This window comes from Sciurus carolinensis, chromosome 15 (genome assembly GCF_902686445.1).
Source record: "Sciurus carolinensis chromosome 15, mSciCar1.2, whole genome shotgun sequence".
Lineage (NCBI taxonomy): Eukaryota > Metazoa > Chordata > Mammalia > Rodentia > Sciuridae > Sciurus > Sciurus carolinensis.
In genome coordinates, this window is record NC_062227.1 from 74,507,486 (window position 1) to 74,523,732 (window position 16,247).

The 16,247-nt window shown below is 38.5% G+C and overlaps 1 protein-coding gene across 1 annotated transcript in view; it reads left to right on the forward strand.

The window, feature by feature from the left end:
- Positions 1-16,247, forward strand: part of Dok6 (docking protein 6) — a 428,272-nt gene that overhangs the window by 277,102 nt on the left and 134,923 nt on the right. The window contains exon 5 of the mRNA XM_047526969.1: positions 1,359-1,548. Within this exon, the coding sequence (XP_047382925.1) occupies positions 1,359-1,548 (190 nt within the window). The remainder of the gene's footprint in view (positions 1-1,358; positions 1,549-16,247) is intronic.

Below are 16,247 nucleotides of genomic sequence, written 5' to 3' on the forward strand. Positions count from 1 at the left end.
TTTGTCAAAAAAATATGCAAACATATGTATATAATAGTAGCCATTTAGTGACCACTAAATTTTAAACTACTATGCCTATGTTAATTTCACCCATTCAGAATCCAAATATTGTCTTTTGGCATCAGAGAATTCTTACTGGGTAAAATGCCTTCCAGAGAAAATATTCTTTGTATTATACAAGTAATTCCAGCTGAGCACCAGCAAACACCACATAATTCAGATCGTGATAGTAGGATGGATAATAGCACATCCTCAAACATATCAATCCTCTTCCAACGCAGCTGCATTATGCTGTGTCTGAAAATTACTAACTTAACAGAACTGCATCTAAAGCACTCTTCACAATTAAATTCTAACTTATAGAGATCTATCAGCCAGCAATTCTTAAATGTGAAATATGTTAACTTTTCATATTTCCTCAATTTTTGCCTCCCATATTCATCATGGTATAAATTTATTTCACTCATACAGTTACCTGATATGTATTGATCTCTTACTGTAAAATAAGGATATGGTGCTAGGAACTAGGGTGTTTTATAGGACACTTCATAAGGCATACCAAGTTCTTTACTTTCTGGAACTTATAAACTAACCTCTGTGCTTGTCAAAATAAAGTCATTTAATGCATTTAAATGGGCATCAAGGTCTGCAGAATTTTGCAATAGCCTTTGAGATATACTAAAAAAATGACATAGCAGGGTTTGGAATCATTGCCTACTAATAGTATTTTCACCTATAAAATTCCAGAATGAAAGAAGGTATACATTTTTATTTTTCTTACGAAGGTAATGTCTTAAGTTCTGCAGAAAGTGGTAACAGATATCTACAATTACTATATGCTGAATTTGTCCTGATGCCATTTGTTTTGAGATACAAACTAAATTATTTTTTGCAGTGCTTATATAGCTAGTGAGTCAGGCAGATTGTGTATTAAATACTTTATATACAAAGGTGAAATTCAGTAAGTTCTCGCCAATTAGAATAAGTAACACATTTCCTGCAGGATATCAACTCAGATTGTGTGAAGAAGCAGAGAGAAGCGCCATTTGGACAGAGACTCCAATTAGCTTTTGCCCCAGTTTTCTGTTGTGACTTCATCCTCACCATAGAAAATGCATGCCATGAAAAGGTACTTAATGAGAGCGAAGGAATTAATGGTTAATTGTATTTTAATGAGCTCCTATTTTCACACACCAAAACGGAGAAGGTGGTGTTTTGCAAGGGATATCCCTGTCACCAGGAAATTTGGTGGTACTTCCTGAAGTGTGGAGGCAATGAGGTGTACGAATTAATGCCGTCCTCTTGTGAACACAAGGCCTCTTGTCACTTAATTTTCTCCATGCTTTGTTTCTTTGCAGAGCGATTCAATGTTTATCTCATGCCTACACCAAATCTGGATATTTATGGAGAATGCACAATGCAGATCACCCATGAGAATATCTATCTCTGGGACATCCACAACGCCAAGGTCAAACTGGTGATGTGGCCTCTCAGCTCACTGAGGAGATATGGTCGGGACTCGACGTGGTTCACCTTTGAGTCGGGAAGGTAAGCTCTAGTGCAAAGACCAAGAGTAGGAGAAATGGAATAAACAGCTGAAAGAAGAGTCTATCCACTGTCGCCAGGGATGACCTTGCCATTAACAAACACAAAATCTCTTCCGATTCTCAATGATAATCTGAATAAAATTTATTAAGTCTATGGCAAGATAATTACCCCATTCAAAATAATTTCAGTCACTTCCACTAAACCTCAAACTATTTTAATAATACAATATATTTTTCAATATTATAAAAATATTAATTTTTTGTTTATTTTCATGCATTAGGATTCCCATAAAATTAAATATGTCCTTCTCCAGATTGTGTTTGTGAATGTAGTATAAGCACACCATGTTAAATGGCATTTTTGTAAAATCATTTAAACATTGCTTTTCAGGCTTGTGATAAGTACACTGTGCCTTCACAAATCCAGATGTTTGTGTTGATAATATTAGCAATTAAGCATAATATTAATTCAAAATGACTGAATAAATGTTGGCAAATCCGTAATTTATGAAATGTACAACTCAGATTTCAAGCTGAGCATATCAAGCAAATGGTTAGTTTTCTCATCCTAGTGTGTGCTTGAAATTCACATGTACCTGAAACGAAAACTTGATCTTCATGCACAGACATGGCCATAGACATGAGCCACAACCAACCAATTGGGTCTTTATGCTGAGGCTCCTGTGAGATTGTCGTCTCACTCCCAAGATAAGATTTGAGTTTGGGGTCTCTATGTAAGGAAAAGACATTCGATGCATTCGTTTGTACAGTGGGGACAGACTTACCACATTCTTAAAACGAATCCATGATCCAAAAGGTAACAAAGAGTGAGGTTTCATTGCCTTAACACAGGAATTTAAATTGTAACCTTCTTCTTACAAAACTAAATATTTATTCAAGTCATATGTCTCTTAAAGGAGACAAATAAAATAAAAGGAAAACCTAAGTAGTAGTAGTAGTAGCTTTACCAGTCTGGAGCACTATGCACAGAGCTCTCCACCTACTGATCTCTCTGAAGAGTCTTGGATCTTGTTTATTCAGCGGCTGTGAGCTCACCCAGCTCTGTTCCTGTCTGCCTGGATACTGGGAGTGTAGTGGTAACCATGTTCCGAATAACTACAAGTTAAGATTCTCATAACAAAATGAGTATTTTTAGACATACACACTATATGAAAATCATAAATATGAAAAAGGAATGATATCAACCACCTAAATCTACGATACATTTTTTACTGGCCTTAGAAAGTGTGTATATAAATGAACTACAATTTTGTTTGTTTTTTCTCACCACTCAGTTAACACTACTTCCAAGATCTCCCCTCCTCTCCCTGAGTCTTTCTCCTGTGTATACCTATCTTCCTTTTCTTGTATACAAAAGTAACAACAATAATAATAATGATAATAATAATTGTATCTGTCCCATCATTTCAACAGACTACTACTCAGGGTTTTCAAAAATAAGCCTTTTGTTTCTTATAAAGAAATTGCACTCGATTTCTACCTGTTTACCTCATGTTTGCCAATGTTTTCATTATATTTTTGTATTTTTTCAAATTCCTTATTCTGTCAAAGCCTTTAAGGGGAGTGAACTGACTCTGTATGTTTTAAAATTAATATTCTCAACCAAAACACCAAATTTTATGCTCCTGATGATTTTCTGTACCTTACATTAAAAAAAAAAAACTACATTGGAATGGATAAGGTCCATAATCTCCAAATTTTTTTTGTTTTCTTAGCTGAGTATTTGTTTGTAATTTTTGTTGTTTGCTGGAATAATTTCTTAAACAATGAATATCTTAATACCTAAAACTTATGCCAACACCCACATTCCTACATGGCCTGGGAATCAGAGTGAGTTAGGTTTAGACCACAGCTCTGTCACCTACCAATTTTATCTGGGGCCTTTGACCCCCTGGCACTGGGCTTTCTCTTTTGTATTAGCAGAGTCCTAACTCCTACCTCTAGCGATGTTCAGAGAGGCCAGCCAGTTGGTGCGGGCAAACCACACACCAGGCTGCACTGCCGCAGGACAGGCTGGTGAGAATCATGAGTTTCAACTCCTCAGAAATCACCTTTTGCCCATTTCCAGTTTCTAAGCAGAGCTCTGGCCCAGTCTGGAGAGCTCTGGTCAGGAGAACTCTGCTGTGGCACATCCCTAGGCAAAGCCAGGAAATGGGAGAAACGGCTCAGCACAGTGCTTGGGAGAAGCTTGTGTGGAAATGCTGGAGAATTACCAACTCTGCTCCAAGAATGGAAATCGGTGTGACTGGCCAGGAGTCAAGACTGAGAGGCCCATGTGTGAAAACAGCACTGGCGCCACAAGACTTTGGGGAAGAAAGGAAAGGAAAACAGTGTACAGCTGTCTATATGCTGATGGGTGCCCAGAGCGCACCTGAGGGTCGGTGGGGGCCTACTGCCTTGAAGAGTCAGCAGGACGCGTGGAATTTACTCATTTATGATGTATAAGTCTTTGAAATCAGTTTATGTTCCAGTATTACTGATTGGAGAAATCAAATTATAAAGCACTGAAAATCAAACTTCTGTATGCTCAAAATGCTAAGGGAAAAAACCTGACAAATCTATTTGAAAAGCTGCTAAGATTAAGATGTGACTTGAGCATAGTTGCGGCATATAAATATTCCAAAATCAATAATATTTTCTAGGCTATCAATGAATAATTAAAAGTGAAATATTTATGGCTTTACTTATAATGGTGTCAAAATGTGAAATATGCACAGGTGAATTTAACACAGAAGTGCAAAAACTGTACATGGAAAACTGTAAAATATAGCTCAGAGAAATTAAAGAAGAGCAAAATGAATAGGAATATGAACATGCTTATGAGCTGGAAAAACTATCTTGTTAAGAGAGCAATCTTCTCTAAATTAATTTATAGATTCAGTTTAATCCCCATAAAATCTCAACTGACTTTTCTGAAGTAAATGACAGGCTGATTCCAAAATGCATTTGGAATTGCCAAAGATCTAGAAAAACTAACACAATTTTGAAAAGAAGAGTGTAATTAAAGGATTTTCACTACCTGATTAAAATCTTGCTATGAAACTATAATAATCAAGACAGTGTAGTATTAACATAAGGATCAACCTCATGATCAACAGAAAATAATGACAAGTTCAAAAACAGACACCTTTCATGAATCGATGACTTTCCCCAGGGATAGTCACTATCTTGCACTGATGAAGCACATTTGGAGCCTTTTGCATCTTACAACTGAGCATTTTCACTGGGCTCCTTAGGGGAGGACTACATGGCTCCATAGAGCTCCATCTGTATTTGCTTTGGAAAATAACACCTACATATCTGGTCAATTTGGTTGAAGATTTTTTTTTTTTTAAGTCTATGTAATTCCATGTGGAAAGGAAACAAATGGTGCTGAAATGACCAGATGCCCACAGGGAGGAATGTGAACCCCCACCATTCCCTCGCTGCTGTGGCCAGAACTCCCAAGATTATGTCAAAGCCCTACCCCCAGTGCCGGAGTATCTGCAGAGAGGCCTTTTAGAGATGATCAGATTTAGGTGAGGTCATGAATATGAGGCCTCATGATGGGCTTAGTACACTTTTAAGAAGAGACCAGAGAAACTCGCTGGCTCTTCTCCTCCCACCAGGTGAGCACGTGGTGAGAAAGCAGCCATCTACCAGCTATGAAGAATCCTCAGCAGGAGCCACCCTCCTGCCATCTTGTTCTTGAGCTGCTCAGCCTCCAAAACTGGGAAACGATAAACTTCTCTTGTTTAAGGCACTCAGTTATATTTTGCTATGGCACCCCAAGCTGACTATACAAATCATAACACCCACCTCAAAGCTCAAAATGAACCTAGACCTAAATATGCAAGTTAAAATTATAGACTTACTGAAGAAATATAAAGAAAATATTTGTAACCTCTAAATGAAAAGATTTCTTAACCACTACAACAGAAACAAAATGTATAGAATATGTACCAGTAGATCAGACTTCATCAAAGTTAAAAACTTCAGCTCTTCACAAGATATTCCAGGGAATCCAAGAAAAGATGAGCCAGAGCTAGAGGAAAAATCATAAAGTATTTATCTAACAGCAATGTGCTTATATATTCATGACCCATAAAGAATTTTTACAATCCAAAATAAGAAGAAAAATGATCCATTAATAAAATAAGCCCCCAAATGTGGACAGTTTATAAAAGAAGCGATACTGCTAGCCAACAAACATGAAAAGATGTTCACTATCATTAGTCACCAGGAATTGTAGATTAAAAACATAGACCCCACTAATCCTCCCCCTTACCAAAGAGAAAACAAAAACACTGAAAATGTCAAGAGGAGATGGAATACTCTAATTTCTCTTTGCCAATGGAAGTGATAAATGGAACATAACTTCAAGAAATAGTTTGGTAGCTTTTATGTGTACCAAATGACAGTTTTACTTCTAGATATTTACCTACCCAACTCCCAAAACAACCACAATACTTTTACCTGGTTGTTCATGACAACAACTATATTCATAACAGACAAAGACTAAAAACAACCCAGATGATAAGTGACTGGATAGACAGATGATAATATAGTTCTACAATGGAATGCTGCCTGGTATTGGAACACTATGAGACTGAAGCTCAAAAATATTATCCTAAGCAATATGCTTGACCATATATGTAAAAAATTCCACAACAGGCAAAACTAACTTGTAGTGCCAAACAAATCAATGGTTGCCTGAGTTAGGGTGGGTAGGATGCACTTCAAGGAGAACAAAGGAACTTTTTTGGTGGTAAAAATGTCTTGTATCTTGAAATGTTGAGTTTTCACCACACACACACACACACACACACACACACACACACACATGCCCACACACACACACAAAGATAAAAATGTGAAGTAATGAGTTCGTTAATTAGCTATATCCAGCCATTCCAAAACATGTGCGTATCTCAAAACAGCATATTGTACACAAAATACCTACAATATGATATTTATTTTTAAAATACATTTTAAGGAACCAGGAATGTAGCTAGATGGTAGAGTGCTTGCCTAGCATGCATGAGCCCTGGGTCCATCCCCAGCACTCCAAAAGAGAAAAAAATTTTAATAATAATGATAAAGTCCTACATCTTGACATTTAAAAATCATAGAACTTCTCACAACATTAATGAATATTATTATATGCAAATTGTACCCCATGTTTCTTAAGGTTTCTTTTCCTTGGGAAAAGAAAGTATGAAGAAATTTATCATTCTTATTTTATACATAGAGAAAGAGGAAAGAAACCAGAGCATTCTGTGAATAGGCTGCGTTAGTCCATAGGATACAACCAGGTCTTTTTCTTGGGTACACAGGATAAGACAAGAAATCAATTTTCATAACCTGAGAAAGGTTCAAACATTTTAAATTTTTAAAAATAAATCTCATATATTCACAGTATTGAATTTTTACTACCTAAAATTATCTGATTTAAAAAGTTAATGCAAACTTTTGAGAGCGGTGTGGGAAAGTAAACTTTAAGATCATTCATAATATCTCCCTCTGGAGATAAATGCTGTTAATAATTTGGTATACTTCTGTCCAATATAAATTTAAATGAATATAAATAATTTATCCTATTTCTTACTTACATTATATTTAAAAGAAATCCCTGAATCCTTTGAGATTAAGCTTCCAATGACTATATGAGGTCTAAACATATGGCTAGCCATCATTAATTTAACATCAAGATGTTTCAAAAATGAACTATAATAAATAAGGTCACACTGACCATCTGTGAAAAAAATGTGCAAATCTCTGATTATGTTCTTAACAGAGCCTTTTAAAAAGAAATGCTGGGTCAAAGGATGTGAACATTTAAATGTTATTTACAGTACAGCAAATTGCTCTGACGGAAAGTAATACTGATTCACACACCTCCTACTAAGACAGTGCTAAGACTAAAAACAGCAACATGCTTATATATTCATGACCCATAAGACAGTGCTAAGACAGTGCCCTTCTGATCCCCATAAATACAAACACTAAAATCATGATCTAAGGGTTTTCTATTTTGATAGAGCAATTTGGTGTCTCCTTTCCTTTTTCTTTTTCTTCTGATTGTCTCTGAGATTGGAAGTTTGTCCTTTCGAACACAGTTAATTTGTTTTATTTCCTTTTTACATTTTGGGTGTCTTCTGTTCCCTAGTGATTAGGATATTGATGGTAATTCTGTGCCTTCTTTTATAACTTTCAGATGATCTCCCTCTTACTAAAAGGAACCAAGGACAGAAGTTCTTGTGCCTGACTGATCCAGAGAAACACATGTAGGCCTTGTGTTCCCTGGGTCTGAGCTGGTAGAGAGACTGGTGAAAGACTGGGGACAGCTTGAAGGCAGATTTGGGGGTAAAGCAAGGCCAGTCAGCCTAACAAAATAGAGCAATAGACCCACATCTTCTGGTTTTATTTTATTAGCTCATTACCCAAGGCATACTGTTTGATATAAATTTTTAGCCATTTACTTATATTACTGTGTGTACTAGAAAGTAATATAGTTGGATATGTCAAAATAGTCTTTTCTTACTGATAGATTTTTTCAAATGAGTTGATAAATTCTACTGTACCCCCCAAGTTATAAAACTGAACAATAAGATGGATCGAGATCATTCGTTCTGGAAGGACATAATCTCATTCACCCTTATAATTATAGTCACACATCATAAGCCATAGGGAGCAGGTGCTCAGGGCAGGCCAGAGAAGAAAAGGATCACGAAGCTTTCGGTCCTCGGCAGGGAACATTGTTTGAGACATGAATTCATAGCCTCACATCAGCTCAGAGTGATTGTTTTTTTTACCATGATGATTGCAACTTTGCATTTTAAGAGTAAACAGCAACCAATTTTCATTGCAAACTTATTTTCTGGTAATATCACAAATTTACCAGACCTGCAGAGTAAGTCATAGGATTCATGATTATGCACTATTTTATCCTGTGAAAGACAAAACCACTTTTTAAACTGCTGATGTGACATTTTCACTTCATATAACCTCATAAATATTGTGAGCAAAAATCAAGATGAATACAAATGCCTACATGATAAAAATCAGGTGAGCCCAAAATCCTTTTTATAAAACTATCATTCAAAACATTAACCTCCCCTATTGAGCAAAATACTTAAGATAACAAAACTGGTGTTTAAAATAATTTTCTCACCAACTCTCATGAGATTGTCTCCACTTAAAAGTCTGAGGAAAATCTGGGTACCAATTTAAAGCAATTGGGAATGTAATACAACCCCCACTGGTACTATGGTTACTAAGGGATGACAGTTATAGAAGCAAATGCTGTATGTGTTATATTAAGGATCCTGTGACATCAGAGACTTAGTTTCCCCTGAATCTTTTGTCATCAGGAATTCAAACAGAAAGCCTCCCTTCATTGGTTCATGTTTGAGTACACAGGTAAAAGGTAAGATAATACCTGCAATCCCAGTGACTTGGAAAGCTGAGGCAGGAGGACTGTCAGTTCAAGGTCCCAGTCTGGGAGACTTAACCAAACCCTGCCTCAAAAAATAAAAAATAAAAACGGTCTAAGGAGGAGGTAGGTCAGTGATAGAGCAATCCTGAGACCCCCTGAATGGATGAATGAATGAATAATATGAATAATGGAAAGGTAAATAGAGTATTAAATATGATATGAACCCATAAAAATATATAATACGTACATAATTAATATGCCATATATGAAGTTGTAATATGCTGTCCTACTATGCAATATATATATATATAAAATACAGGTTAAGGCTGCCTTCTTTATTTGAAAGTCTTGAGACCAGAAGTAGCTCAGATTTCTGAGTTTTCAAACTTCGGAGCGTTTCCACAGACTTTCCTGGTTGAGCATCCTTAATCCAAAAATCCCAAATCTGAAATGCTCTGAAATCTGAAACATTAGGAGCACTGACCTTATGCTTAAGTTTGAGGATTTCAGAGCGTTTCAGATTTGGGATTTTCAGATTAGAGATGATCAACTTGCATAAGGTATGTAATGTAGCTAAGCAATTTCAGAAACGTTCTCACAGAGCCCAGCTCTTCTGGATCAACTTAAAGTTATCGCTGGCTTTGTTCTTTTTCACAAAATTTTTAATTTGCCATCAAGAGTGTTTGTGGGGCCATTGTCTTCACAGAAGAGTGTACTTTTGTGATTCTGGCATTTTCTTCTGAACTACCAATTCGTGTCCTGTAGGTTTCAACTGGGCAGGGCATATTTTGTCTACCAGAGAGAGTCCATGACAGCTTTTTAGGCAGTAAGCAGGACTCACGTTCCTTTATCACACAGTCCTAAGACATTTCTTGACTGAAACATGGAAAAGTTGTACTTAATTAAAATGAAATACAACTAGACTCAAGAAGTGAACCAACGTCACACAGAACTTGAGCCCACGGGAGAGATCCTCGAGCACATCCACCTGGTGCTGGCCGCTCTTGTCTGCAGCCACCTGGCGGGCAGCCCTGAGCAGACTCTTCAGTGAAGACTCACCAACAGGGACAAATCAGAAGGGCCAACTTGCAAACCCGTGCATCTGTGGAATGACCAGGTCGGATAGTGCAAGGCTCTGTGCTCCAGCAGAGCAGGGAGTGGTCTCCTGGGAGAAGGGGTCTCCAGGGAGGTGGTCATTGGCCCCAGTCTAGGGGAGATCAAACCAGAGCTTCAACTCTCCCTCCAGTGACTTTACCCCCTCATTTCTAGAAATCATTCCTTGATTTAATGACTATTGATAAAGTTTAGGGACTTTCTGAAGGAGAATTAAAAGTCCAAAAGGAAGAGCAAAACTGTCATTTTGATCCCTGTAGACCAATTAGTGAAAAGCAATTCACACTAAAGTCTGTGTGGGTTCAATAAAAATGTATTGAACTTTAAAGTTAACGGAGCAAAAACGAAGATCAGAGCCTCCATTTCTTGATAAGGACGGTTTCCTAAGGCATTTAATTAATGTTTTATCCTAGGGGAAAAAATTAGTCCTACTATTATCATAGCAAGAGAATTTCCAAATTAGACATACCAAAAAAAAAAAAAAAAAAAAAAGACATTTCCTAAGAGGCTTTGTCATAACATCACTTCTTTGGAATTAAAGGAAGGTACTGTCTATACCTGTGGATTTTAACATCACATACCTCCCTGATGCACGTTCTCACAAGCTTTTCCTATACTGTGTAATCAAAAGCCAGTTAGATGCTAGGATCGAAATAGTGTTGGGACATCAAAACCTCTACCTTATCCTTTGGGCTGCTTTTATTCATTTGTCAAACACTAGGAAAAGGATTAGAGAAATCAAGATGAGAAATGCATAATCTCTGCCCTTAAGGAACTCACAGGGTATTTGGCAAGACAAATCAACACATGGCACAACATAATGTATGAATTCTAATAAAAGAAATCACAGGATGTTGTGTATTAGAATAGGTTAAGTTATGCAATGGATTTTAAAATGCAGTCATGCCAACCCCAACTCTCAATGACTGGGAACACAAAGGCTGGAGGGGTGTCTGATGTAGGCCTGCACGCAGCTCGTGGGCACCATCCAGAAGCCCAGGCGCAGCAGCCTTGGGTCTCAGATGCCTCAGTCCTCACACCTCAGCTGACACGGCAGGGGAAGAGGGCAGGACACTCTTCACCAGATGTCATAGACCATATTGTGTATCCCCAGAATTTATATGCTGAAGTCATAACTTCCCAGCACAAGGATGTTTGGAGATAGGGCCTTTCTGGAGGTAATTGAGTTAAATGAGGTCAGAAGGGTAGGATTCTAATGTTACAGAATTTATAAAAAGAGGAAAAGAAGAGCTCTTTCTCCCTCCATCCCCTGCGGAAGCAAGGCCAAGTAAGCAAACAGAGAAGGTGGCAATCAGTCAGCCAGGTGGGGCCCTCAGCAAAACTCACCATGCTGCCATCTTAATCTCAGACATCCAGCCTCCAGAACCATGAGCAAATACATTTCTGTGGTTTAAGCCACACAGCCTATGGTATTTTGTTACAGCAGCCTGAGCTGACTAATATCAATTATTTAAATACTTTGACACAAAGGAAATGCTTGATACAACCCACCAGGCACTGATTCTAGCCCAGAGTTCAGAGTCTGCAGGCGATTTATAACAATGTCTCATCAGACCCAGAAATGGCATTTTTTGGCTCCAGAAGAAAGACTGGAAAAACCATTTTCTCCCTCTACCCATCCATGAGTAGTTTAAGAGGGACAGGAAGACTGCACCGCATACACCCCCACTGAAGAGAAGAAGGATTGGGAGCCACGAAGTCAGCAAGCCCTGGTCCTGAGATTCTGCTCGGGAGATATCCTGGGGGCCGCGCCAAGACTTAACAGGATCCTTGACTGGCCACTTGCTGCTCTTTGAAAGAGCTGGCTTGGCCTGCTTCTCCTTGGCTCTGCCCGCTGCTGACTGGGAGGCTTCTCCTTTATCAGTATCCTCCCTGGCCCTCTGACTGGACGTCAGGAAAATGTCCTCTTGAGGTCTGGCAAGCGCCTCAGCCACTCTCTACCCTGGAAAGGCCACATTAAAGACCTGAGGGTCACAGCATATTGAAAGGACATAAATAAGCCTGAGAGCAGAGTCTGCATGGCCCTTCCCTGAGTATAGGTGGAAAGGCGTGCAGGCAGAACTCTAAAAGAGGTGGGGCTGCAGTTCCAGAACAATCTCAGGCAGAAGACCTGCAGGCCACAGTAATAGCTGTTGGATCCCGCTGTAAAGGGCAGGGTGCAGAGATCCAACCCAACGGCAGGAAAGCTGGAGACTGGTTCTTCTCCAGAATATAGAGGTGCCCAAGCAGTTCTAGGTGATAGTGACACTAGATAGAGATAGATAGTGACACTATCTAGGGATAGCGACACTCTTGGAAACCATGTTGCCTGAAATAAATCAGTATTGAAGTGACGTCCCTGAAGCCGCCCATCCCTCAGAGGTGCTGAGATCTTCCACTCTATAAATTCTGTGTCTCTCTTCTATAATAAACTAATGATGTCTAAACATCTCCAAAATTCAGTTTCCTTGTACTAATACAAACATTTCCAAGGAACATATAAAAATGAGTGGATAATATTTTTATTTTTATTTTTTGAGAAGTCATAAACATTTTTGGTTTATGGAGTTTTCCCTCTATAAAGCTTTTTGGAGTATTACCAGGCTGCTTGTATATTTCATTCCAGTGGACCACACGTACCAAGTGTAATACTCATCACTCCAAGGGTTTCTTGAGACACATTTCTGAGATTTGCTATAGACTTTTATTTCCTTTGCTCAGAAAACCGGGTCTTCTGACTTGCACAGTGCCACTGTGACTTTCTCAGCCTCCAGGAGTTAGCAGCATCCCTTAATCGATTCTTCCCTTCAGGTCATTTTCATCTAATTAGAAGGTGGCAGTGGCTCTGTGCCCTCAGGCTGCTGTTTACCTTGACCCGCCTTCCTCAGCTGAGATTCAGTAGTGCGTGTGCAGGTTACACACCTAATCTGCTCTCTTCTTTGGACTGTTTTGAGTGGCTTCTGTCACTTAAACACTTTCTTATGTTGTCTCCTTCTCTTTGGTGTCTCCACACAGCTATCTTTTCCAGTCTTGCAAGTTTCTGAAATTTTCAAAGGCCTTTCATTTCTTCATTGAAAATTCTCACTTTCTTGAGATCCTCTTTCTCTGCAGTGCCTTGCCAGCCACTAGACATGATTAACAGTTTCTCATTGGACCTCTCCCCCTGGAAATACAATTTAAACAAAACTAGGAAAATATAATTAAAAAAACAAATCTTCACCCAACCCAGAAATTTCACCAAAGTAGGAGAGAAAGAAAAAAAAATTCTTGTTGTTGAATACTGTGAAAGCAGAACGTGAAGCAGAGTGCGAACAATCTGTGAGGAGATTTCAAAGACATAAAGAAAAGCTCACCCTTTCATCCACTCTGTCAGACGCCACCCAGGACATTCAGGTGTGAAGAATGGAGAGCGACTGGTCTCCAGTAGGAGAGCTCAGCAGTACCGCCTGTCACCCACAGCTCAGCGGGCAATCCGTGTGGCCATCGTGCTAGCTGTCTTCATCCAGAGGACACGCACGCTTCTCCTGTCTTTATGGTGGAGGTCCTTAGGTTCCCAGCCTCCTCTGACCCTGGAATGCTATCTCCGGTCACTTTACTTTAGCTGTCCTTACCAGCTAGCTCATTTGGCTAGAACTCTTCTACCACACTACCCCAGGTCGGGCCACATGTCTCCCGCAGCTTCAGACCCTTCTGTCCACCCTGCTCTCCTTTCTTTCCAGCCCAGTCACTGTTCCCTGCCACGGGTTTAAGGGTGCACAGTCATCTGCTTGCCTGTTACGGTAGCACTGTTAGGAATGAAGAGGGGCATCCTTAAGTAACGCAATCTCCGCGGCTAACTGCAGCGGGCTCTGTTTCTCACTTGGGCTAGTCCACTTTGGCTCTGGGCAGCTTTCCTGGAATCAAGACAACTCTTGCAATCAAAAAATAAATGCTATCATTTAAGTGTACATCCCTTCTGTTCAGAGCCCCTCTTTAGAGAGTCTGTCATACAGTCCCCACGGCACTGGATGTTGGGGATCGCAAGGAGCATTTGGAGAACACTACTGTCTGGGGAAAAGGGCATCAAATCCAGTTTTAGGAACTTAGCTTTACTGAAGGAGATGAGTTGCCAAGAGAATCATCAAACAATGAGTTGGGGTTATTTCAGACAAAGTGAGAGGTTCATTGGGGATGCTGGTGTCTGGGCATTCACGATGGGTGGATGGCTTGGGTCCACCTGGATGTGTGTTGGTGGCTATTTTGCTGTTGGAGGTTAGAATAAGAAACAGAAAGTGGGAAAGAGAGTTTTTTAGAAAGGAAGATAACGTTCAGGCCCAGAAACATTTCTTTGGGCCAAAAAAAATCTTGGATTTTATCTTGTAACCAGCAGGGGCTGCTTTTAATGCAGGCAAGTAAATACAGATTTAAATGTCAGATATATCTGTCTGGTAACTTTGTTGAAGATATCTTAATAATGAATCTTTTAACTTGGTTAATAATTTTAAATAAACAGCACATCCAGGTCATTGTTCCCTGAGTAATAAAAAAAAAAAAAACCCCCACAGGGAATAAATCAGACAACTCAGATAACATCTGTACCTGCCAGCCCCTTACTCCCCATGCGACCTCATTTATACCCTATTAGCTTTTGTGGGGCATGATTTTTCTCATCCATGAGAACTTGATAAAATAGATTCTGTGTGTCCTCCTTCAGTGCAGATGTGAGTGTAAAGTAAAATAGCATGCTTTTGAAACAAGGGTTTGGAAGTTATCAGGCGTAACACAAATAGAAGAGTTGATTGAATCTAGCACTTATTTTTATGCACACAACCAGGAAATAGAAAATCAGAAAGGACCCCTTCCAAAAATCATCCTTCCTCCATGAAAAAAAGCTAAAACACTGGAACATGGTTTTGTAGTGTCAGCTGCATAGTGTCGTTGCAAAACAGAGATTGCATTTTAACAAAGATGCTGAATATCAGCACACTGCTCCTTCTGCAGAAGCAGTTACCCATAAAGGCAATGCATTTTATCACTGTTGTCTCGTTTGCTTTATAAAATGTCTTAGTCCTTAATAAGTCAGATAAATGATTTGTCCCTTGACTTCAATACTAATTGCTTCACTTTCTTAACTGCAATGTTTTCTACTAAAAAGCTACTGGTTGATACATCTATATTCAGATCATCACTCTACTGGACAAATTTTAAACCTCACACCAACAATACAGGGAAGAATCAAAACCTCAGTTACTTTTGTAATTACAAGATTTTTTTTCTTGGTATTGCATTCTAGATAAAGATTATGAATTCATCAGTATATTTAAGTATCTGCCACAAACACACATCATATTATACACACGTGAGCATAGTAGTGTTTAATTTACAAGATGCATCTGAAGCTAGGCCTATGTTTTATTAAACTTCAAAAATTAAAAGTATTAGGATGTTTTTGCATTAGTAGAATGAAGAAATATAATACTTCGAATGTTGTGAAGAAAAATCAAAACTGTGTCAAAATCAGCTCTTTCAAAACTGATTTTTTCTGTCACATTTTCTCTTAATACATTTATTCAGTTGGATTTTCACTTTTAGCTCTCTGATCATTTGAATACTTGAAAAATAATAAAGTTACTAAACACAACAACTTAAATTCCTATAAGTTAAGCAAATCATAAGAAGCTTTAAAAAATTAAAAAGGAGACTGGGAGTATAGCTCAGTGGTAGAGTTTGCCTTGCACGTGTGAGGCACTGGGTTTAATCCTCAGCACCACCTACAAATATATAAATAACATAAAGATATCACGTCCATCTACAACTAAAAAAAATTTAAAAAGATTAAAAAGGGAGGAAGCATATACTCTAAACACTTAACTATTTCTCATGTACCTTATATCACAAAAATCTTGCAAAATTGATATTTTTGTCCTCATTATCACAAATGAAAGGAATAAAACTCAGAATAAAATATCAGTTTGCCCACACAGTAGAATCAATCCAAATCAAACAGTTCTGCAAAACCCATGTCCTCATTATATTTGGCTTTGCTAATATTTCTTGGCTTTATGTTTGTAGATCAAAGTAAGTAATTTGAGTGGTGGATGTTCCCTGTTCCCACTGGCAATTATCAACAGATGATGCAAAAACTTATGTTTTGGCACAAGGAGACATAG